Source organism: Neolamprologus brichardi, chromosome 2 (assembly GCF_056152115.1).
Source record: "Neolamprologus brichardi isolate AB-2024 chromosome 2, ASM5615211v1, whole genome shotgun sequence".
NCBI lineage: Eukaryota > Metazoa > Chordata > Actinopteri > Cichliformes > Cichlidae > Neolamprologus > Neolamprologus brichardi.
This window is the reverse complement of record NC_142105.1, coordinates 29,327,146-29,353,311: the sequence shown is the minus strand read 5'-3', so window position 1 is coordinate 29,353,311 and position 26,166 is coordinate 29,327,146. Positions and strand designations below refer to the sequence as shown.

The 26,166-nt window shown below is 40.4% G+C and overlaps 1 protein-coding gene across 6 annotated transcripts in view; it reads right to left on the bottom strand.

Moving 5' to 3' along the window:
* Positions 1-26,166, bottom strand: part of mid2 (midline 2) — a 154,368-nt gene that overhangs the window by 10,355 nt on the left and 117,847 nt on the right. For all 6 annotated transcript variants that reach the window (XM_006781338.3, XM_006781340.2, XM_006781337.3 and 3 more), the window contains 4 exons: positions 22,019-22,167; positions 20,860-20,987; positions 19,386-19,529; positions 9,826-9,987 (listed from right to left, as the gene is read on the bottom strand). In XM_006781338.3, coding sequence (XP_006781401.1) covers positions 9,826-9,987; positions 19,386-19,529; positions 20,860-20,987; positions 22,019-22,167 — 583 coding nt within the window. The remainder of the gene's footprint in view (positions 1-9,825; positions 9,988-19,385; positions 19,530-20,859; positions 20,988-22,018; positions 22,168-26,166) is intronic.

The following is a 26,166-nucleotide window of genomic DNA, read 5'->3' as shown; positions in this document are numbered from 1 at the left end:
GAAGACATATTTAAGCCTGAGTTTATATTGTTGGTGCTCCTCCGTCAGACAGTTTGTTTTGTTCTAGAAAATTACAGTGGAGGCTTCACGCTGTGGGACAGCTCCAAATGTTAAGCCAGAAAGCTGGGATGTGAATGCGTCTGGTCATTGTAAAAACACACTATCGTAGCTAAACTGACAACATATCAGTGGAGATGAGAATGTAATAGCTAGAAATATTCACAAAAAACTTGCAAAAAAACCTGTCATGTTCAAAAGAAGCTGTTCATGGCCTTAGCTGAGGAAATTCCAACTTATAGTTGAAATCCAGCTGCAACGGCACTTCAAAATCAGAAGTTATGAGTGGGACAGCCTGCTCCATAGGACTATAGTGAGTGGCCTGCAGTGTGGAATAATTTTAGACTGTATATAAAAGATGGACACAGCCACCGTGACATCACTCACTGACTGGTGAGTGAGTCTGGTTTTGCAGCCTAGAGGATCTTGGATGTGGGTGTGCTGGTGTTTTACTGGTGTTTGAAAACCTGACTTGACAAAGAGCAGATCTGACTTAAAAACCCAGGAAGACACGCTCAAGAGCATATCCTGCTTTATTTTCTGTTTCACTCTAACTGGGACTAGATTTTACCTTAAAATAATAAGGTCGTAGATTAAGAAAGTGGTAGGGCCTTTATTTGCTCACAGTTCTATATAATCAGATGTCTCGTTCCAACTGTCTGTGGGAATAACAGTCAGACACACACAGATAGAGAGAGGCACTGCATGATAAACTGTAAGACCAATCTACATAACATGCAAAAAAAGCCACTCATTCTAAATTTAAATCTGTTCTCTGTCCTAAATAACCAAACTGCTTCATACTCTGAGTGCAGCTTTGCTTCTTGTTGATATGAATTCATTACCGAGACAGTCAGGCAATTAAAGAAATGCACAAACAGGGCACCGCCTAATAAAAGCAGTTTGGGTTAATATGGGTTCTTGTTGTTTTGTGAGCTACAACAGTAGAGATGCAAACTTAATTGAATTTAATGCTTAAAAATGCATAAAAATAGTTTTTTGCTTGAGCACAAATGTTATCATTATTATGCCGTTTTCAAAAAAGAAGTTTTTTTATGACTAAATGCTTCAATTTAAAATAATATTTTCTATCATAATTTTTTCTATAATAAATAAAAGATATATTAAAGAACAATAAAGCAAATATCTGTGAAAAATACGAGTCATAAAAAGAAAACGTGCTTTTTCTGTACTTTAATAACACCACTCCGTGCTTGTTTAAAGTGAATATGTTTCCCATTGAAGAATTACAAAGTGTAACTGGACTGGCATATTGCACTTTTACCCATCACTCTACGTTGCTGAGGCCTGGGTTGTATTATTGGGTAAAAGCAGTAGTCTGAGGGCACTCACGTCTGCAGACACTCATCCCTGCAAAGAGCTATTTGGTGTCTTTTATTCACCCAACACTTTTCCTTTCTCACTCTCAATCTGTCACGTTTCATCCACTTGCACACGCTCTCTCCGCGTCTCTGTAGGTTTCTGGCTCCATTTTTTGAAGACAGTCATGTAGAAACCTGGTCACAGTTCAATCTGAGGTAAATGCACAGTTGTGATACTAAAAGGTCACACAAGCACACTTGCTTGTAGAGCACTGTGCAAAAGTCTTAAGCAACCCTTCGTTTTTTCTTATATTTCGGAAAATGAGAAATAGGTGCGGTGATTTATTGAAACGTGTCCAAACATACATCTAAATTTAGTATATAAGGCAAAATAAGTTTGTACAATTCTAGCAAGCTTTGAAGTCAAGATTTGGTATGCCCACCTTTATTCTTCAACAAAGTCTGAACTCTCTTAGGCAAACTTATCACTTTTTCAGAATGAGGGTCTGTTAGCTGCTGCTACAGACTCTTTTTAGATGATATTGGATGGTGGATCAAAATGTGACAGTGTTTTTCAGTGTTCATAATTACATCAGTTTTGACAAGTTCTCAAACACCACTGACTAAAATACAGAACCAAACCATGACATATCCTCAACCGTGGTTTACAGATAGCTGTAGACACTTCCTGCCATAATTTTCTCCCGACCTACTACATATATACTGATGACAATTTAAACATCCATCCGTCCATTCGCTTCCGCTTATCCTTTTCAGGGTCGTAGGGGTGCTGGAGCCTATCCCAGCTGTCATAGTGCGAGAGGCAGGGTACACCCTGGACAGGTCGCCAGTCTGTCACAGGGCTAACACACAGAGACAAACAACCATTCGCACCCACATTCACACCTATGGGCAATTTTGACTGCTCAAATAACCCTTCTCCACTATAATAACCTATCCCCACTAGCAGCATGTCTTTGGACTGTGGGAGGAAGTCGGAGTACCCAGGGAGAACCCACGCAAATCCACACAGAAACTCCACACAGAAAGACCCCGGCTTGATGGTGGAATTGAACACAGGACCTTCTTTCTGTGCAGCAACAGTGCTAACCACCGTGCCACCATGGCGCCGATTTAAACGAAAGTTTAAAATGTATTTCTTCACCTGTTAACAAACTAAAAATCCTCCACTTTCATCCAAAAATGATAAGACAGAATGACTGGACTGAAAATGAGAAACTGAAAAATTTCACAAAGCCTGGAGCACTTTTGCTCAAGACCCCTTTAAAAAGTTGAAAGAAACTCTGGCTCCTAGGAAGAAAAATATGGAGACACGAGGAGTGGCTCAAGACTTCTGCGCAGTACTGTACATGCACATGCCCCTCTTAGCATCATGCTTAATTCATATGTTATTCAAAAAGCTGTGAGTTACTTCACATGTTGGCTGCGAGCATCCCACAGCAAAGTGATACTTCCATATGCTCCAGCGTTAGTGCCACTGTTCACTTTCAGGCACTCGAGGTTTATCTTTTATTAGACTGACCTCAAAAGCCAGTGAAAGCTCTAGGACATGATTTTAAACGTTGTCTCAATCAAGCCAACCTGAATTTCAAAAGGATAAAACCATTTAAAGATTGAACACTTGAGCTGGGTAGTATATTAAAAAAAAGATAGAAATCTCTGTTGCAGAAAATGAGCAGGTGTCTTATTTTACTCCTTTTTACTTGTAAAATGTTGTTGAGTAGCTTCAAGATGCTGCCTTCAGGCGGAAATGTGGACTGGACTACAGAGAGCTGTTGGTAAGATGAAAGATGAAATTTTTTTTAGCTCCTAATGAGATGATGAAGCAGTTTATATGCTTTTAAACATCTTCCACTGGAGCCACAAAATGATTTATACAGTACGCAAATACTATTTATTTATTTTTACATACTTTAATGCCATAGTAGTGTAGTAAAACTGGTGAAATGCTCCTTTATTATTCCTGGATTCGACCACAATACATCCTAAATTTTCAAGATTCCTGAAAAACAATTTAACATAATAATCCAACTTCTTGAATATCTTTTAATAAGAAGAAGACTTTAAAACAAATGCTAATACCTGTAGGGCTGCCCAGTGTTAAGACTGAAAGGTGTATCATCTTTAAAAAAAAAAAAAAAAAAAAAAAAAAAAAAAAAGGATAAGCATGACCTCTGAGATTATTTGACAGATGGCATAAAGATTGAAAAATAGACTCCAGACGAGGCAATCATATGCCATAGCCAGGGGTAACAGAGGCCAGCGTGCCAAGAAAGGGGTTAGAGAGGGACACAAAAGCGGAACATGAAAAGTTTGAGGCCACGACAAGCTGTTGCATAACAAAAAAAGACCTTGACAAACGGAAAAAAACAACAAAGGCCATGTCAAATTCCTTCACTTTATTTTAACACGATCAGCTCCCATAAAATGTCTTTTAGAATTTGTGATGATAATTGGTGTAACATATTAAGCATTTCCTTATGCATTCAGTGCTTTGCATTAAATTGCAATTTGTGCCCTCTGAGGTCAAATAAGACGAGTTTATTCAGTTTATTTGCTTGCAATTAAGTCAACATCTGTGCTTATTAGGAAGCTTGTTCACATTTAGTTAGCCTCTCTGACTCTGTGTACCATATTTGTTAGTTTCAGTTCATAAAATTAGAATTGTTATAATTATTAAAACTATTAATATCTTCGGGAATTCACCTTGTTTTGAGGTTTGAGAGTTGCTGCAATCCCAAATATGATCTGCAGCAATTTAAGGAGTCATGTTGTTGAAAAGGCAGGATTGTGATTGTGACTTTATAGTATCTGGTAGTGCTGCATGTCAAAATGCTCTTTGCTTGCAACCCTCTGCCTGAAATATGATGAGCTTAGGTTAAAAGCCCCCAGATCCTCTCATCCTAAAATACTGAGACAGCTAAACCTTCCAATCTAGTCACAGACAAAAAAAAGAGACTTCAAGTGCAAGTTCTGAGCTCAAAAGCTTGCTACTTGAGCCCACAGAGCAGCAGAGTCAGATGGAAAAAACTCTAATAAGCCTGTCAAAGTGAGATATCTGTGATCGGTTTTGTTGTGACCCATTTTAATCCAAAATCACTATTCGACTTCACCAGAACAGATGAGTGAGGCTCTGTAATCTCAATACCAATTCTTCTGCCAAAAATAAAGTGGGAGAGGAGAGGGAGAATGAGGGACAAAGACATGTGAAGAGGCTGACACAAACACAGGTGTCATTATGAAAACCACAAAACCTCAATCGTGGATAAAAATATTAATGTTTTTTGTTATTTTGATGGCTTGTCTAAACCATTACAGCAGAACGAAATGCTGGTTGCCAATCACCGACTCAGAATCTCAACCACTGTTGGCTGTGGGTGGACAAGCTTCTTTCCCCTGATAGCACAGGCTGCCAGAGGAGAGGAAGAATGACAGTGTGGGGGTAGAGGGGGAGAGAGAAAATCATTCAATATTGCACTAAACTACAGCTTTAGCCTATGTAGTGCATTATACTAATGCATATGATATACTTTGTCATGTAATGTGCTATCTTGCACTACGCTGCAGTGGCAAATATGTATGGTAATAGGCAGTGGACAGAGATTTCGTTTATGTGTGGGTGGGTCTGACTGTTTCTTACATGAGAGCTCATGGTGACTTACTATTCTGTTCATACGGTTAAGAGTATACATATATCTATATAATATACATAATGCATTTGACCTCAATTTATTAGTAAAGCCAGGCATGATTCTCTTTAATGTCAACCATAAAACCAGTATTTACTACATATATCACAACTTTTTATGTAGTCAGTACACTATTGTTTAAATAAAGGTATTTTAAAATTATTCACTATGTGTGGTACAGTATAGTTTAGACTGTGATTTTAGCCCACTGGTAGGTGTTTGCTAGGCAACATGATGCATAAGGAAAAAATTAGATGTTGTCGCAAAATAAAAATGATTTCCTGAGGTGGTATTTGTGCATGCACATTATATTTGGGTCTTTTTTAGTTTATTGGTAGGTTGCTAGGCAACATGATCACATCATATCTTAATGTCACTGCTGTGAAATAAAAATTATTGTATGCTTTTATAAGTCGTCGAAAGTGCATAAACTCAAAACTCAACAAGTGGATTGTTTTAGCCTGTTGGTAAGTGGTTGCTAGGCAACACGCTTGATGTTGTAGTTTCTGATATAGATGAGAACCTTCAGGGAACCTTGCTCAACTCTTGATCATGCAGGAAGAGTTTACAAACAAACAGAGATTTCATGTATTATAAAAAGATTACTGTAAACTGTCTATAGACAATCTCTGACCATATTATGTCAATAAAGCTTTACTGAACTGAAATAAACTGGGAAATTTCCAAATGGCAGTATCTCATACAGTGGAAAAAATGATATGCTGGTGAGGAGGGTGATAGTGCTTTCTAGAAGCCTGCTAAGACGAATACTTAATACTAAAATATGTTAAATCAGTGACATAAACTAAAAAAGGTTCAAACCTTAACTATGCCTATATATCCCAAGTGTATCCTGATGACAGTTAATCCTAAAAACCACTCCCGGCATTGGCTGAAATGAGCTGGCATATCAGCTGTACTTTTGCTTCACTGCTCTTCGGCTGCAATTTTAGACTGATTTTAAAATTTTATTGAGCACCCCTGGGGCACATCCTAAATTAGCGATATCGCTGAGGTTTTAACTTATTATATGCCACAGCTGAACCTGATGAATATTCCTGCAAAATAGACTGTGGGTGATGTGACTTTGTAGATAGAGCCATAACGCCTCTTTTACTGTTTTTAAAAAAGGAATATTAAGAATGATTCATCTTTGAGTTGAACTAGTGATAAATTATGATGATACCCTGCAATATTCATCATGGTTGTTGTCAGGCAGCGCTAACATATTACCTTATCACTTGATATGGGAGCCTCTAGAGGGGACTTAAATTTGACATTCATTGCAGCTTGCAGTGCAACCAAGAAGCCCCACATTACAGAGAGGTTGGTGCTGTAAGACTTCAGCAAAGGAAAAAATAGTCACAAAATCCATCAATAAATCCAAACTGCTGGAGAACACTGAATCAGATCTAGGTGTAAAACTAAACAAGACTGTCAGTACACAAAATTATTATCTGGAATAAATGTTTAGACCACTCACAATAATCACTCAAAATCAGCAGGAACCACACAGAAACAGCTACTTACAAACTACGGATAGTGGTTTATTTTAAAATACAAATAAATAACCTCTGTGGTGTTTGTCACTAGTTTTGTCACTGGACCTGGTGTAGTGTACTGACAAGTAAATGTTAACAATGTCTATTTAGTGGCACAGACTTGATCCAGTGTGGTGGGTAAACAACACATTCTGTTGTAGCCATGCATTGTTAAAATGTGGTCACAATTTAATTATGTTCCCATGCAATTCTAACCAGTGACCACATCATAATGTTCACAAGGCAATATTTTTCCCCCATGTCCCAAAGGAGTTAAGCATTTTTAAGACTATTCTATCTCTTCAAGTTGACTCTAACCTTACATGCCCCAAAGAGTATCAGCGGTTTTATAAAGTTTATTTGCTCACATTTAGCTAACCTTAAAAACGGCATTTTTTTTACTAGCTTGTACTGCTACAGGGAAAAAGAAGCATGTTAAAGCAATGGAAAATAGTTCAAGTCTGAGGCGAGCTTTGACAGCAGCAAACTCTACCTCAGGGAGAAAACGGGAGAAAAGAAACAAAAGAGAAACAACGAAGAATCCGAAGGACGACAATTAAACAGTCTTGTAAAAACAGTGGAAATTTCTCCAAGCAGGAAAAACAACTGCTGTGTACGCGGTAAGAACAAAATGAGTACATCTATAGAAGAAGGGAGGATGCCATATCAGTTCTGCAACAGACTGAGCACCAGCTCATCTGTCGCCAGAGTACTGCAGGTTTAATCCCTGTAACCTTTGCAGTGGTAAAAATAAGTTGTACTGTTGCACAACTCACTGTAATCTGACAGGTGTGTAGGAGAGGAAAAACGTGGAAAAGCTCTCTCGTGCACAGTTTATTTAATTCAGCTACACTTTAATGTGTGTCAAAGCACAGAATACATGTCAAGGGTCTTGCTACTGAAAGTACTGTATGTACATACTTCAAAAAGTAAGTATGCACATACTTGTAACTTAAATACACACTTTTTGTTGGGGAGAGGGTGTGGAGGTTGACAAAAAGTGGCTAAAATGTGATAAGTAAACGTTACAATTCTCTCTTCTATGTACGAACCATTCAGGATGTGAACTCTATAAGATAAAATAAGTGTGTGAGGATTCCTTACCCATATCCCAATATACTTTTAATCTTACCATCACACTAGTTGTGGTGTTATTACTAGAGCATTATCCATGTAAGATACTTTTTGTGTCATTTTGCAGAATTTGTAGTGGTATTGTGCTGATGGATGATGTAGTCTGAGATTAACTTTAGATCTTACTATAATCATCATAGCGTATGTATATATGAAGTCTGTATGTACGGCCAACAAGTCGCTATTGAAGGTAGGTATGAAGCATTTTCCAGGCTCCTTCTATGCCGAGTACAATTAAGCTAGGTGGCTCATATGCAAGTACATGTACAGTCATAAAGCCATAATTTTCCATTTTTACAGTGTTTACAATTTTCTTGAAATTGATGGCGTCAACTAGGGATGGTTACCGGTATCATGGCACCGGTTCTGACATAAACGGTAGTAACCAGACCGAAAAGCAGCGCACATTTCGGTGCTTTATTTCGGTGCTTTTTTCCCTGAGCTGTGATACACTTTAGATTCTAGCCAATTATTTTACATTTCCGAGGAGAGTAGGCAGGCCCAGGTACGTAGTTCTTTTAGAGCAGAGCTACAGATTAAAAATGCCCAAGACGAAGCGGTCAAAAGTCTGGCTGTACTTCACAGCAAAAGATGCAAACTCAGCAGCCTGCAACAAGTGCTTTAAGGTGATACTGTGATACTGTCAAAGGAGGTAACACCTCAAATCCGATGAAACACCTGGTGACGCATAGCGTTTTTTTTAAAAGCCGAGAAATGCGCCGTATTTGATAGCTTGCTGCGAGACCTCACACCGAGCACATCTACTGCGGGTGTGGTGCCTGTTATCGGACCCGGAGTTAGCAACATCCCCCAAAAACCCGAAGAGTACAGTCCTGGCCCCTAGCCCTGCCAGTGTAGCAGAAATGATGACGGATGATGATGCAGCAGCAGCCGTTCTTCTCTGTGTGAGTAGCTTAATGTTGTTCGTGTAATTTACATTGAGTAGGCTAACCACATTATTACATTAATGCATGTAAGGTGAACTAGCAAACATCATCATAGCTACATGCGGCTGTCTTCTTGTTTGATGGCAGATACTCCCTTCACCCTGGCCAAAAAGGCTAAAATGACCAAAGAAAAAGTGGAAAACAGCAAAACATGAGAGGTTTTTGGACAAAGTTTGTGTTTTTTCCATTGTTTTATGCACTGCTTCCAGCCAAGAGTGATACCATATATGCCCTATAGCTGCAGAAAAGGCTAACATTGTTATCTTTTTACAAAAAAACAGCTGAACATGAGAGGTTTTTGGACCAATTTTGTGTTCTCCATTCTTTGAGCACTGGTTTGAGCACCGTTTAAGCACCGGCACCGTTTCAAAAGTACCGGTTTGGCACCGGTATCGGATAAAACCTAAACGATACCCATCCCTAGCGTCAACACACCAAAAGGTAATGATATGTTTTCAGTGTTGTATTGTTGATATAATATGGGTTTCTGAGGTCTGCAAACATCAAATTCTGTCTTTATTTACATTTTGCAGTGTGCCAACTTTTTTGGAATTGCACTTGTAAGAACATCGTAATATCAAATGTCTACTCAAGAAAGGTCCAAACACATTTTTGACAGAAATACTTTTTGTTGAAAAATTGTCAACTTTTTGATTCTCCACATCAGAGAATGATGAAAGCCTACCTTCTGGAAATATGCCTTAACATTTTTTTACATTATACTTTTTGTTTTTTCTTTAACTATTCATACATTTAGACTAAAATTATTCAGTGAAGATTGCATGACATACAGTGAATTGCTTTGAGTGTGAGTGAGTGTTTGTGACAGAAATACATTAGACACTGCTGGCACTCTTGCTGCTTTCTCCTTTCATGTATGCATATACAATGTAATAATCTAAACTAGCTCTGAATCAGCAGCAAATCTGCCACTCACTTGTAAATCAAAGACAATCCTTTGGGAAAAACACTCAGTCGTGACAACATTATGTTGCACATATGATACAGAGAGAGATGCAAACGTTTAGCTGTATTAAATATCCAAACCCAAATAACACGGCTTGTAAATATTCATGAAAAGGCTGGCAGAAGTGTAACATGCGCCTTCACTTACTGTTGGTTTTGAGGCGGGCTGGCTCACTGTTGCGACTTCCTGCTTGGTTGATAGCCTTGACGAAGAAGATATAACGGGTGCCACTCTGCAAGCCGTGCACCGTGTAGTGGTTCTGCTTGATGTTAGGTACGATCATCCAGCTGTCTGCGGAGTTGTACAAGCCTGGCAGAGCCACAGAGACACAACACAAGTACACACAGCATTAGTAACAAGGTTATGTTGCCGCTTTTAAGGTAAGCAGAGTTAGTGTGTCCTGCTAAGAACCTTTTTTTCAGTGATGTTCAAAAGAGTAAAATCTGTTCTCAATTCCGACCAGAGGAGGGTTATTTTTTCTCAAAGCCCCCAAGTGAGTCATCCCCACCCAAATAAGGAGCTCAGAGACCACACGGCTCTCCATGTTATGCAACATTTATGTCTACATACTAATCCATCCCATTACAGTACTTTTACATCAGGTTTAGCATGACAAACTCCCCTGAGGCAATATTGTGCGCTCACTAAGCTAAAACTATAAGCCATTACGAACAAGGTACTCACAATATAAATCTCTGAAGTAAGCGCCTCAAGGCAAAAGACTGTCATTGCCTTTAATGTTCAAATGTACGGAAACACAGGCAGTAACAACATGACCCTATTTGGTGGGCACTTTGATTTAAAGCAGCTTGCAGTGTAGAGTTGGTAATGCCAGTTAAGCTGCGCAGTCACCTGCTTCTAAACACAGTCTTCTCAGTCTCTGAGATGTAGTCGACTGTGAAGGATAAAAAAAGGAAATCTCGGCTGCGAGCTAAAGAGTTGATCGCCCACAATGGGGTGCTCCTTTGGCTTTACTCTAGCGTGAAATAACTGGATTGATTTTACACATTAAAACCACTGTTATCGCACAATTACCTGACCTACCACTCTCATGGTGATCAAGGTATGTTTCCTGATTTCAAAGATGAAATAGGCAACTTTGAACACAAGGTGAGATTTATGCAGCTGCTGTGGAGGATTTTAGGGGAGGATTGCTGATTTATGCAAAATGGATATTGCAAAACATGCCAAGTTTGGAGCTGCTGTGCTTACGCTTTAAGCATGAACATTGCGTGACATGTTATATTGCGTACCTTTTCCAAAGGCTATCATACAGGATGTGGAAAAAACAGAAACCCCAAAACTGATCACTCTTTCACGGTTTCGTGAACAACACGAGTGTATTAATAACGCCGATAGCTAAAATGAAATGAATGAACTGACAGCATGAATAATAAAACCAAGACGTGCCAACTGGAGACTATACAGAAATTCTATTTTATGGGCAAACATTTTAGAGGCAGTTTATACAAAGGACTGTGAAATTACGAACACATCCAAAAAAACAACAACAAAGCATCTTGTTTAGTAGAACCACAGCCGAGCCTAACATTTGTAGAGCTGAAAGTAGAATAACCACCTTTTTATTGTCTCATCCTTCCTCCCAAAGCAGAATTACAAGGAAATAAAAAACACGGAAAGGGAGAGAGTTCTCTGGGCCATGCTTACCTTGTCCCATCTGGTGAGGATGCATTGTGAATTATTGAGTAAGATGGAAACAGCATGCATAAGTAATGGCTGAGAGTCTGCTTGTAAATATAAATACTTCACAGGACGCAAATAAGGCCTTTAAAAGTGAGGCGCCTTTAAGAATGAATGAGGGGAGAGGACTCTTAAGGCTGGAGCTGGGCTACATTTTTTACACAAGCTTTTCTAAGACAAAGAAAGCACAAGCGACACGTCTTCCTTTAATATGACAGAAACTAATTTACACCTTTACACCAGGTACACGATCCATTTTACATGCAAATGTGTTTTATTTCATCCTGGATTTGCAAATATGCATGCACTGTTAACAATGAAATCCTATTGCTGTTTCACTCGGGAAAAAAAAGAAAAGAAAATCAAGACTGTTGTTCTGCTGTGACAGCTGTCCCTTGTTGTCATAAAATTTATGCCACCCACCTGTCGTTTTGGCTGCATCCTGCAGAAATTAGGTAGACTACAGTGTTACGTGGGCTTTCAGAAAGAGATACATGGGAAAGATGAGAGAGAAGGACTTCATGCTGCTTTTCATTTTTAAAGCTTTTGATCTCTGTAGCACCTTTCCATTTTTGCTAAATAAAATTAGGTCAGTGCGCAGCAATATGCTATTGCTACTTTTGCCAATGAAAGGAGCTTCTTGACACTAGCTTTGGAAAGCACCGTGGCTACAGAGTATGGTGGCGGTGTATGTGAATGAGCCATTTGGGAAAGAGAAAGCGAGGGAATACAGAGAGGAAGTAGATGAGCTTGCGTTGTGCATCCAGACATCAAGAGCTTGTGTATGTATATGTACAGTATGTCTGTGCATCTGTTTGTGTCGCCGTTTTCTCGGAAGCAGCCAGACGAGAAGGGAAGAGCAACATGAAATATCTGGGGAACGCAATAGGGTTTGTCTTTGATGATGCAATATAAAGTTAATGGTGACAGCGTGTGTCTCACTGTGTCCTTGCATGGGTATGTCTTAGTCCTCTGTTCATTTCTTATAAAACAGCCCTATACGTGTGTGTGTGTGTCTGCTCATCTTACTTTACTTGTACAGGTTAATATTGTCTGACTGGCCTTCAACAGTGACTGAAATCTAATCGCCATTTGCTCCAACAACCAATATCGCTTCTAAGATTGATCTGGTGTGGATCAATCTCAGAACTGTTCCCTATTGAGATGCACAAAGCGCAATTTTTCCCCCCCCTGCACTTCGGGCTTCCCTTGCGCCCACTGGGAATCTGCTTCTCACCTGTGATAATCATTTTAATATTTCACCACAGGCAATGTTTACGAGCACACATGAATAACAGGTGGCGGAGGGAGACAGCAGGCAGATATTGCTAGCGCGATTACCAGGCAGGCCTCCCAGAAACACAGTACAAACCGGCGACAGGAACGGGGAAAGTGGCTGATGTCATGCGGAGATGGAAGCAGAGGGAAAGAAGGAAATTACTACTCCCAAACAAAGCGGATGCTGCATTTCTTTGTAGGCAAGTGTAATTGTGGTAGATATTATTCATATCGCAAAGAAAGTGTATTAGGAAATACAGCTACTTGTTTTTGTACTCATAATTAGTTAGTAATACCACTCTCCTGTACACACAGATGATTGAGCCAAGGTGTAAAAGGCTTTGCATAAAGACTAGAAAAAACTAGGCTGGCTCTATCCTAAGGTACTAACTACCTATTTTCTAAAAAGACAGATATTTATTTACACTATTAAAAAGCAAAGCAGCATTATGTGGAATATGAGGACCCACCCCAACAGGTCGCGGCAGATGGCCACCCCTCCACGAGCCTGGTTCTGCCGGACGTTTCTACCTGTTAAAAGGGAGTTTTTCATACTATTGTTGGATTTTTCTCTGTATGTATTATTGTAGGGTCTAATATAAAGCACCTTGAGGTGACTGTTGTTGTGATTTGGCGCTATATAAATAAAACTGAATTGACTCTGAAGGTTCTCAGTCATCCAGGTCATTGTAGTCAAAGGAGCTTGCAAAGAAAAGCGTCTGGACTTCTTTAAGTTACTTGAAGACGTTTCACCTGTCATCCGAGAAGCTTCTTCAGTTCTAAGGTCAAATGGTGGAGAGTCCCACATTTAAACCTAGTGGGAGTATCCCCCCCACAGAAGGACAAAAGGACCCCCTGATGATCCTCTAATCGCCTGAGTCAAGGTGTGAAACTGGGTGTGGGTCCCAATCAGCCAGAGTTTCGGGTGAGTTCATTGTGAAACAGCCACTTCACAAGCGCATGGCACAACATAGAAGAGCCACCTCCACAGGACAAGACTCAGCTGTCCATCTGCATCTTGAGGATAAAGGTCACTCTTTCACTCTTTTCGATGCCAACGTTCACATTTTGGACAGAGAGGACAGATGGTTTGAAAGAGGAGTGAAAGAAGCCATCTAAGTCCACTGTGAGCGACCATCTTTGAACAGAGGCAGTGGTTTACGACACCAACTCTCTGCCATCTATAATCCAGTTTTGAGATCCCTCCCCAGACGCCTTAACGCCCACTCAAATCCTGGGCCATCTGACCTCAGGAATTCGCATGATAAGGTGGGGCCAGGTTTCACAATGAACTCACCCGAAACTCTGGCTGATTGGGACCCACACCCAGTTTCACACCTTGGCTCAGGCGATTAGAGGATCATCAGGGGGTCCTTTTGTCCCTCTGTGGGGGGACACTCCCACTAGGTTTATATCTGGAACTCCCCACCATTTGACCTTAGAACTGAAGAAGCTTCTCGGATGAGAGGTGAAACGTCTTCAAGTAACTTAAAGAAGTCCAGACACTTTTCTTTGCAAGCTCCTTTGACAAAACTGAATTGAATTATACTAAATGTATATCTGTAAAAGGATCATTTATGGCAAATCTATTATGACCTTTTATGCTGTTTTACCCATGTTCTGTAGCCCTGAACTTTTCCTGACACTGCCCAAGCTGAACATGAGAACAGGTAATTAAATGTTTTTACGTGCGTCTGTGAGAAAGCAAGTAACTGTTCTGTGATTTCACAGCATGCCAACGAGTGTTGCGTGTTCTGCCTCTGGCATGCACGGCGTCACTTGAAGCATTAAGAGTTGCTGATGTGTGCTGTTTGTGAGAACAGGCAACGGCAATGTCCTGACTTGATTCTCTCAATATTTTCCAAGGTGTTATGACATTAGAAGGTTGTAGTATATAATGAAAAAGGATCAAATAAAACAGCGTACAACTAAGTGTGTTTAAGAGCCTCAACAGAAATACACAGACAAGCCTCAAAAGGATAACGCAGACTTTCACAGTCAAATCTGGTTGAAAATCAAGATGGAAAAACAAATATTTATGAGGAAGTAAATGTGTAACTGGATAATCCATGATGCCAGTTGGCAGATGGCACCCGCATTCGTCAACAGCACCAGACACAACAACTTTCAGAGGGCCACAGGTAGCAGCCACACACAAGATGGTATTTGGTTTCACTTGCTGATTCTATTTTCTGCCGCTTTGCTTGGATGATCCTGCAAAGGCAGGGTTCACGAGGCACCACAACCCCACTTCTCCTCCTCATGGGAAGGCCAAGTCTGAAGATGTGGCCGGGCGAGAAAAAGGAGAGAGACCGGATGGCACTCAAGTGGGAGCATTTAGCCACTTGGAAAGTTAGAGAAAAATACTATGGTAAAAACTCAAGTGGCAAACTGGGCTAAATGGATTTCTCCATTTCTCAGTTTCTCCTACGAATCTCTAAGGACTCTGTGGCAGCACACGGCTGAATATCTGAGTCACTCAGTCTATCATAGCTGAAATGTATCCTGATGTTTCAAATGGCTAGAGCACTTGAGTTGCATGGTTAGATGGAGAAATGTCAGGCCACATAGAGGAGAAGAGAGAAGAGGAGATGAAAAGATTAGAGAGGCACAGGTGTTTGTGTGTGTGTGTGTATTTGTGTGCGTATGTGCTTGAATGTGCACGATTATGTACATTAATCACATCCTTCTCATATCAGTAAGTGGTTTTCACCTCCCCTATGTACCCATTATCCACTCTGATTTTCACCAGTCCATCCGTTTGTTTTCTCCTTGGCAGTGGCCTTTCTTTCACTTCATTTACGTCGCGATAGCGGTTCGGTTATAGTGCTGATTAGAAAACAAAAGCTAGATGGAGACAAATGCATAAAATCCCATTTAGGAACATTATGTTTGTGTCAGGTGGCACGGTGGTTAGCACTGTTGCAGCACAGCAAGAAGGTCCTGAGTTCAATTCCAACATCAGGCCGGGGTCTTTCTGTGTGGAGTTTGCATGTTCTCCTCATGTTTGCGTGGGTTCCCTCCGGGTACTCCGGCTTCCTCCCACCGTCCAAAGACATGCAGCTTTGTGGGGATAGGTTAATTGGAAAATCCAAATTGCCATTAGGTGTGAATGTGCGAGTGAATGTGAGTGCGAATGGTTTTCTGTCCCTGTGTGTTGGCCCTGCGACAGACTGGCGACCTGTCCAGGGTGTACCCCGCCTCTCGCCCTATGACAGCTGGGATTGGCTCCAGCGCCCCCCGCGACCCTGAAAGGGTTAAGCGAATGGATGGATGGATGTTTGTGTCATTCTAAGGTATAATATAACATTTCTGCATTTAAATGTCAAAAAACTGATTCGATGAACACTGCTCACTTGAATACTAACATGTTTTAAATAACATTCAAACCCCCTCAAAATACACATTTATATTTAATGTAATGGTGCCTCAAATTTTAGTCAATCCTAGTAGTATTATAACAAGTCAGTCACAGAGCTAATGATTAGAAACTACGTAGAAAATAAAACAATGAGCATAGTTTCTGCCTGTGTCCCAATATGTAGATTTTTACTGGCAATAGTGTCATAATTTATCGCTGCATCATTTTACTGCCACGCTGTCTTTTGCTATAAAGACATTTGAATCTGTGCACTTAAATTGCCCAATAATGTTATGAAGGGAAAGACCATGTTTAAATTTTCTGTAACGTGTAAAAACCTGAAAAGGACGACAGTCTGTTTGACTTTAAAGGATTCAAAAAGATTCAGAAGAAGAAGAAAAAGAAGACCTGTGCTATGAGTCCTGGTTCCTAAATGAGAGAAGTGACCCAGAAGTAGCTATGTGGTGACCAAATGAAACAAATACTAAGAAAAGTAGCTTCATTGCTTCCTTTATTACCTCCTTTAGCAGAGGATGCACTGGATCATCTTTAATAGAAGGAGAGGAAACGATGCATTATCTCAATGTTCATGAAGACACTTATCAAAATTGAGAAAGTGGTGCAGATCAGCTAAATGTTAAAAGTAAGTACATGTTCTATTGCATACCATAACCTACTGATGTACTTTGAGTTTTTAAAAACATCCTTTTAAATGCACTGGTGAACTACGACTGTGTCGCTGCTGTAATAAAATCTGCTGCTTGTCAAAGAGTCGTATGAAGTCTTGCATGTTCTTGCATGAAGAATGCACGCTCTCAAGATAATGAGCTTCATCAAAATGTGTTTAATTTTCTTTAAAACTCAGTTTGCATTGGTAAAGTCCATTGCTGTATTGCTGGGATTGTGATGGATGGATGAAGGGAATTTTATTTGGGTCCTTTCCAAGGAGCTGAAAAGGAGTTACGCTCCTCAGCAGGAAAATAGATTTTATTCCACTTTATTGGCTAAGCAGGTCAAATTAGTGTGATTGCAGGGTGATCTACTAATAGCGTGCTACTCACAAAGATGCAGCCAATTCATTTTGATAATAACTACCATTCTGCCAAGAGCAGCGCAACTTAGCGGCTCAAAAACCAGCAGTCCTGATGAGGAAGCATGTAATCTGCTAACCTAAATAATACAGTCTGAGCACGGGTCTTAAGTATGTGTTTCTCACTGATAACGGCACGGCAATTCAGATTACTGAGAGGAGGCAAAAAGAGAATCAATATGTTTTTGATACAAGGGATAATTCTTCTGATAGAAATTGATGTTGCCTGTTTGTGATGCTGCAGGTTGAGAGTCAGCTGGAGACGTGAGTTGTTATAAAGTATTCCAGTGTATAGACCTGAAATCTGTGTGTAACAGCTTAACTGTGTGATGTGTAGAAGAAGACCAAATATTATCTGTCATCAGATCCAGAGCCCTCCATTTGTTAATGAAGATAGTGTTAAAATACCATCTACAGAAATGTGTGCATTGCTTTTCTTTTTGGTACCTTTATTATTCAGGAGCAGAATTATTTAGGGCTTGGCTCTAAACATTCAGGGTGAGGACCGGCCGTAAAAGTCCAGCCTTTGTAATAAAGATGTTTTTCATTAGTTTTTCTCACCTATTTGGCCATCTTCTCAACATTGCAGGATCAACATGGCGCACATTTGGCGTGACATTGTTACTGCAAGTGCGGCCCGATACTCTGTGCACCACATTTTAAATCCTCACCAATTCTCAAGAAAAAGCTGCCAGGAAAAGAAGGTAATATTTCAGATTTTAATACTAGAATTAGGAGCCTGCTGAGTCAGCCACGTGACGGTGATAGTGGACTGAAATTTGCTCTGAAAACTAAGCACTTGCTCTTATAAACTGCAGTATGATCTCTGTTCTATTATAAAACACCTCTAGTAATTGCAATTCATATCTAACAGGAAAAGCACTGAAAGCAAAACACTTTCATCAGGGTCGTGTTTAGTTAGATTAAATCTGTTTGATTCTTGCTGACTTTGATCTGCTAGCAGAATAAATGTTTGGGAAATATCACAAGTACATTGTACTGTTACAGCTCTGAAATAAAAATGTAGTACTCATATAGGGATTGAAGTATTGAGGATTAATGGGTAAGGTTAAAACGGTGAAGCTATGATCCTCAGTTTTTGTGTCTGCTGAGTTTTCACACTGCTTAAACAAATATGTGATTCTTAAACCTATCTCAGGCATCCCCTCGTGTTACAGTATGCACTGTATGGCCTATTTTAAAATGAGTACTCTTGATAACTCCGCTCCATCTCTCTAAAAATACAAGCATGGAAAACAACAAAGACAAAAAAAAATCCAGGTTATCCAACACAGCTGGTATAAAATATTGAACATATCAAAATAAGACTAAGTAATGCTGAAATTATTGCAGTGCTTTGTTTCTTGAACCCGGAGAGAGGTCAGTGAAAATGGTGTGCTTAGTGCTTCTGTGTAGATAGATGTACATTTTATATATATTTTATGATAAAAACTAGAAGATAAGATAATACCACAACAGCAGCAGGGTCACACAATTCCAGGCTACAAACACGGGCTGTAATTGAGGATGCAACTAAATGGAGAAGAAATTAGAGCTGGTGGCTAGGCAACAGCAAAAGGAAGGAAGTGCAACAGAATGCACAGCCTGAGCAGAAGCAGTCCGTGAAAATATCGTGCAGAGTCAGTGGTCCATAGAACTGCAGTCGAAGAGAAGTTGTCAAAGTCAAGTGAAGTGCATCATGCACTGTGCATGAAAAGAAACGCATAAACAATGGAAGGGCTATGTGACAGCCAGTGGCACCAGATTCATTTCAGATGTGGGGGACTGGTAAAAAGTCAGCCAATAAAATTGATTTAAAACTATTGCAGCATGTCAGCTGTCCCCTCTCATCCGAAAAATGGTTGGGGGAGAAAGTAACTGTGGATGGTTCTACGTGAGAGAATGCAAAAATCCATGGGACTCCTAAAGTTTTGCTCAGTTTCAATTAGCGTCCATTCATCCATACTCTCCACTTATCCAATTCAGGGTGGTTGGAAGGCGGGGTAGAACCCGGACATGTCACTAATCTGTCACAGGGCTAACACAGACAACCTATTTAGGATCATCAAATAACCTAACCCCACTAACCCCACTTTGTTCTGTGGGAGGAAGCTGGAGTATCCAGGGGGAGCCCACAGAGACGCGAGGAGAACACTGAAACCTAGAACATGGTGGATTTGAACCTAGGACCTTGTTACTGTGAGACAGCATCATGTCCAACGAGTTTGCTCTGCCTTGTTCTTTACTCTTCCTCTCTATTGAGTGTGTGTTACTCACTGATGAAGTTTGTTTGGCCCGTGTAGATCGTGTACTGCAGCTCATAGGAGGTGACGCTGAACTCGTCCTCAGACGTCCAGTGAACAGTGATGGTGTCGTGGGAGGCGGTGCACAGCTCGTCTCTTATAGATGGAGGGTTGGGAGCTACGTGTGGAGGAAACAAGAACACGATCAAATAAAACAAATGTTAGAAAGCGTCATCAAGTCATTTTGTCTTAATTCTCAGAAATATAATACGTCTCAACAGCTGCATAGAATTTTTACTACTTGAATTTGACATGAAGCGGACACGAGGTGATTGTCTTTCTAAAGGGGAGTTTTGTGTGTTCGTAACGTCTTTCAGACGTTCCATATGAATGTGTTGGCTTTGTGTCAGAATGAAAACCCCGGTCACTTTTGTAAAGATCGTGATCACACCCTTTCTTGGTCTGACCTATTAATATTTAGGCAGCACATTCACCGTGGAGAAGTCTGAATGGCATGGAGCCATATAGCAAACAAACGAACACAACTTCTGAACAGGTGTGAGCCTGTGTTTTGTTTTGGCCAATGAAGACTTTTTAATTAAAGAGAGGGTGTTGACATCCAAAAACAGATGACATATGAGATGAGGGTTCACAAAGATCAAAGTACAAGATAACAAATATATGAGGAGATAGAGTAGAGTTAGAAAAGCTTCCTTTGTGCTTTTTTGTCCAACACAATCTTAGATAACTTATACTTTGTAACTGTCATAGACAGCATGAGCATTTGTTGAGTTAATCTGCTGCTCCTTAAGGCCAGATGACTTTTCTGTCTGAAAGGGAGACAGCTGAGGTGCCACGAAAAGCAATAAAGTCAACAGAGGTTGAAGTTTTGAAAGAACCATAAAATAACATTACTCTCTTCCCTCAGGAAAAGATAGGTTTGTGTATTTTGGTTTCAGTCGCCATCCAAATGTGAAAATCAAAGTCTGATAACTCGCATTTGTGAATTACAGAATGTCAAACAGGACAAACGTGTGTTTTTATCCTGTCTTCCTCCCCTCACCCCTAACCAGTCACGCCAGATTGCTGCCCCTACCTGAGCGTGGCTCTGCAGGAGGTTTCTTCCTGTTAAAAGGGAGTTTTTCCTTCCTACTTTCACCGAAGCACTTGCTTATAGGGAGGGTCATGTGATTGTCTGGGTGTTCGCTGTTTTCTTTGTATTGTATTTCTTTGTATGGTCTTTACCTTACAATGTAAAGTACCTTGAGGTGACTGCTGCTTTGATTTGGAACTATATAAATAAAATTGAATTGAATATGGCAGCAAAGTTGTGTTTTCCATGTCTGAAAAGGGCTTATGTGACAAGGCTGGATAGTTTTCTTAGCTTATAGAGAACAGTTTTGTTCTTTGAAACAGTGAATCAAAAAAAACAAACCAAAAACAAACCAAGACAGCAGCAGGACGACTGTTAACATATCTACTGCAGAGTTGACAGGATGTGAATTTACCTGTTAGGTAATCTAGTCCTTCCAGAATCTTCTTCTCTCGGGAGAAGTCAAGAGCAAAGTTGTCAAACGCCTCGTTCAAGTTGACATCTGGGATGAGCACCTGCGAGGAAGCCGTGGCCATTGCAACCCTTTTGAGTTGTCAGGACACGGGGGCGAGCAAAGTAAATGGTAGAGAAGGAGGGATGAGAGGTCCGATGAGGTGACGAGGAAAAGAGGGATGGAGATGTGATGAAGAGATGGAAAAATAAGAGCAGAGAAGTGAGGTGAGATGGCAAGAGGGGAGAGGTGGTAGATATTATTAGTGACACGGAAAAGGGCAAGAGAGGGGAAAAAATTTTAAAGAATACAAACATGAAATTCATGGTCTCATCTCTGCCTTGGTGTTGTCAAAACACACTCAAACCAGACATGCACTGACAGACTTATTCTACAGTGTCTACAGCTTTGTGGAAACTTGTGCCTACTTCTGCTTTGAGCATCAGTGAGCTGTCTGTGGCAGGAGCCAGCCAGAACCACAGTGCTGGCAGGGTTACACAGCAGTGCAGAGTGGAGCACTAGTCCTTAAGACTTCAGTTCCTCAGTAAAGAGAAACCAGTCAGTCAATAAAGTGCACGGCCAGGTGGTTGAAAGAAAAGTGGAGCCGAGGCCAAATAAAAGATGGTGTGCTAGCCGTGGCTTTTGCAAAGGTCTTTGTGAAAGAGACAGAGCAAAATATCTACAGGAGGAGGACGACGAAGGAATGAGGGCATTACAGAAGTGCGAGGGTTGAAAGGAAAAGTGCAGAGCTGGCCCTTAAATGATAGATGATTTTCAACAGAGGCCTGACATTGATCGCACGAGTCAAAGACTTTTTATAAAATGCTGATTTCACCAGCAGCCCCTTCAAGTGGATTTCACAGAGGTAAAAATCGAAAACTCATTGTAGGGCAGAGGTTTTGATTTAAAGAGTCAAAGACTCATTGCCAAATACTCTGACAACTATCATGCAGCCTGCTACAATGACACAACTCCACACGGAAAAAGCAAGACAAAAACCCCCAGTCAGGATGACTTGTCGAAAGCCTCCCACTTGTCTGGACTATTAATAGCTATAATGAAGTGAAATTAGCATATTGTTGCAACAGGAAGGTGGTATAAGTCGGTGCGCCGCTCCACCTACCTTTCGGCGACATTTCTGGCAGTCTGAAGGAAGCGGGCGTGGTCGTTCTCCTTCAAGCTCTGCTCAGCCTGTGTGATCAGGGCACTGGAGCGCTCCAAACACTGGCGACAATTTGCAATCTGCTGAGCCAACTTGCGCAGTTTCATCACCTGGAACAAACGAAGCACACGTTGCCACGTTACGACACACGCCGTTCGTATTCATTTGCACACCGCGAGCCTTGAAGGAATACGTCGCCCTTCTCGATAACTCGACTTTTAAATTTTTCATTTAGCTAAGAGAACGCAGACGACATTGCCAGCACCTGGTCTAGTAAAAGATTTACAAATGCCACCGCGACATTCTTTTACTATGCGGGAATCTTGACACGTACTCTATTTCTCTAATCCCCATCTCCAAAACTTAGACAAAAGTAGTTCACTGGTGTTATTGATCTTCTATGTTCATCTTCTGGGACTGAAAATAACTTTCTGTTTGCTCAGGGCAACTTGTGTGCCTTCCACTGCAAAAATTCAGGAAAAAAGGATCTCAAAACTCTCTCTACATCCAAAAAAAAAAAGAAAAAAAAAAGAGAAAAAGAGCCCTCCTCTGCACTCCAATAATTTCAGTTTGATGGATTTCTTTAATTCATTTTGACAGTAACTAAAAAAAGCCAATTGTGCTTTGCTTCCCACATCGGCACACATTATTGACACAAAGACAGCACTCTCTCAGGTGATTTTTGCTAGGTGAACTTGCCGTATTGCAGAGTTAACTGAAGTTTCATAACCAAAGAAAAACAGACGCAGATATTCAAACACATACGACCGAGCGTGATCAAATATTATATCCACAGAAGAATCTGAACGTGCAGAAGCAATTAGCAGATGACATTAGAGTTTATGATTAAGATGCACCAACAGGAAAAAGGAGAAAAAGGAAGCAGAGGGCCTGAGTTTAAATGAGCCCATTGGATCTATTCTCACATTGACCTTAATATCACGTTGCACAATCAAAGGGCAGATAGTTCTAGGTCACTGGATGAGGGGCACCAGTCTGTGCATACATATCCATGTTTAAAAACTGTGAAATGAGGCCTGGCAGGAAATGGATGAGACACTACTGGCTGTGAAAGTCACAGTTCTTTCCCTCCTACCTTACCAAACAAAAGAGACATCGAGCTCGTCTTTTGAGCACCTTGTAAGCGCATCTACTGTGCATTCACGTGGTGCGCATGATTCAAATGTAGCAGCGCAGACAAACAGGAAACTGATGATTTTCAACCGCATAATAATTTGCTTCATTTTCATCACAAAGCATCATGCTGTGCGAATCAAGTCAGGTCACGTTGTCAGGTCAGGATTCTGACACAAGCACAATTTGTAAAGTCCTTTTCACTGTAATTTGTTAGCGTGTGTGCTTTAATGTAATTTCCCACCGAGCAAAAGGAAAGCCACGATGAGCAAATTTGAAATGAAAGTAATCTGTTTATCTTTATTGCCGCTCATATCCTGATCCTGGAAATGTAGTTTGATGTAAAAAAACAAAACAAAACAAAACAAAGGGTCTTTGTGAGCGCTGAGACTGCCAGCAAGAGGCAACTGTAGAATTCAATATGGGCTTTAGCGTGGAGTGCTGTTAAATGATTAAATAAATCATCTGTGAATCTAAGGGCAAAGAATGAAGTTAAGTCTCTTAATGCACTGAACGCATCATAATTTCAGGCTAAGGCTAATTTGAATCTCTAACACTAAACAAAACTAAAAAGTTCACATGGTTAAAAGGTCACCATCAAAAGTTTTCATGGAATCTAATGTCCACTTTCCTTCCCGCTGCTGCAAAAGCTGCTGCTGCTGCTTTAGAAGTCTCGTTAAGCTGGAGTCTTAATGGAGTTTTCAACTGACATCTCAGCTGCACTTGCACTAAGTCCGCCATAATCTCTTGTCACTAAAAATGACATTTGAGCAGGTTGTTGACTGCAAAGAGAGGAGAAGCGAGAGGAGGTTTAAAGGATGAATTGTTATTTGGCAACATAGGCCGCAAACAACAATTTTAGAGATGATTACTTCTCTCCTGCAAAATAATGGACAATATGGCACGGTCTGAGTGTGTGTTCGTGTGTGTGTCTCTTACTTTGTGCCAAGCCTACAGTTCGTGATTTAAAGCTGAAATTGAACCTTCTAATATAATTTAAATACTTATGAGGTGATGCTACAATATTTAAAGTTGTTTTTTTTTATCATTTTACTGAGTCATAAAACAAAACCAAAACTTGAGGCTGAATTTTCTTAAAGTGCAATCATAGATATGAAAACAAAGCGATGTGTTATTAATGGCTTATAAACATAATACGTTTGCTCTCACTCCAGTTGATTGAAAAACATATTTTTGTAGCAGTGACATAATGGTTAAATTACTAAATAGTCTTCTGTAGGTATTTTTGCAGCTACAGGTATAATCCCCTGGTGGCCATTAAAACAAATGCATCAGTCTTTCATACTGTTTATCATTGAAAGTAGATGAAACCAGGATATGACTGCATACAAAAACACAGAATCTCAACAACAGATAAATCCAGCTGAAGCTGTGGGAATATATGTCATCTGTAAGTCATGGTAGCATGAAGTGCTATTTTACAAGTAATGACCAGCCATCAGTCACTAGATTTTGGATGTGGATCCTTAAAGTCTTACAGCCTTGATTTGCTTTTAAAGAAATAGAATAAACAAAACCACAGCACTGAAAACAAGCCAAAGCCAAAGGCTTTGTATGGCCGACCATCCATCCTGACCTGGCTCTGAGAGACAAATATTATATTTGCACATTAACAAGAGGCACTTGTCACATAAACACAGAGACAGGATGTTTAAGTGGTGCCAACAACAGTAATGCTGTTGTTTTTATGATGAGTCCCTACCAGGCATAAGCTTTTAAAATGAAGTTCAAATGACCCATGAGATTGTTTAAAAAAAATTGTGTTAGAAAAAAGCTAGTATGTAACACTAAAAGAGTTTTGCATTGTTAATCCTTAGAGTTTGAACAGTTTTCAAGAAAAGATAACGGAAAAGCGGCAGAAGAGATGCTTGGAAGACAGGAAGTCATATGACAAAAACACACAAACAGAAACCCGGCCGTGGGAATAGTCTGGTTTTTTTTTTTTGTTTTTTTTTGTTATGTGCGTGTGTGTGAGCTGGGAGAGATTAAGTATGACTGCTGAGTCTCCTCTGCAAGATACAGACCTCATTATGAAGAAGTAAGAGAGAGAATGGGAGCACCTTGCTCACCATGATGAAGCCTGTATAATCCGGTTATTCTGTTGCAGAGTCACCTCTGAACACTTTCCTTTATGAGACTGTCCTCAACAGGAAGCCTTCTCAGTACTTTGCTCCTAAAATGTATAATATGAGCCGTGTTTTTGAAGCAATGTTGCTGTGTAAAATATCAATATTCATCTTATCCTTTGCTCTGTTCTACACATTTGAATTAGTCGAGGCGCATTTGATTCATCTTCCTTGACCTTTCAAAGTGATGCATACGGGCTTCCTACATTTGACCGCTGTACCGTCAACTGGAGAGCCTTTTACAGGCACAGACTCTCAGGAGAACAAACCTTGCTCTTTGTCTGCATTCATTGTCGACACACTCCTCTGTCTCACACACACACGCAAACCTATTTTAGTCTTTGTGTTAACTGTTGGGAAATTTCTCTATGAAGCTCCTCTGCCACCTTGGATCCTTCACAAGCACTTAAAATTTCACCTCTGGAAGGGTTATTCATGGTCAGAGACAGGACAATGACCCATATACACATGGGCATGAGCGCACACACACACACACACACACAGAGCCAAATGTGTATCTGTCTGTGCAGTTAGTTGTGGACTTTCTAAAACAGCAGCAGGAGATTCAGAACAGTCTTTCCTGCTATTTTAAATTCTCTCCTCACACATTCATGTTGACCTCCTAAATATGAGGAGAGACTGTTATCGCTCTCTTTTTTTTATCCTCCGTGTTTTTCATTTCTCGTAAAGCCTGCATGTGGTGTATATTTGGGTAAACAAGCAGACAACCACACAAGTAGCCTTACAAATATATTCTGTCCACGGCATCGCTGCTTTCATATTCATTCGCTTCTGCAAAGCGATGGTGGGTCGGGCTTATTGCCTTAC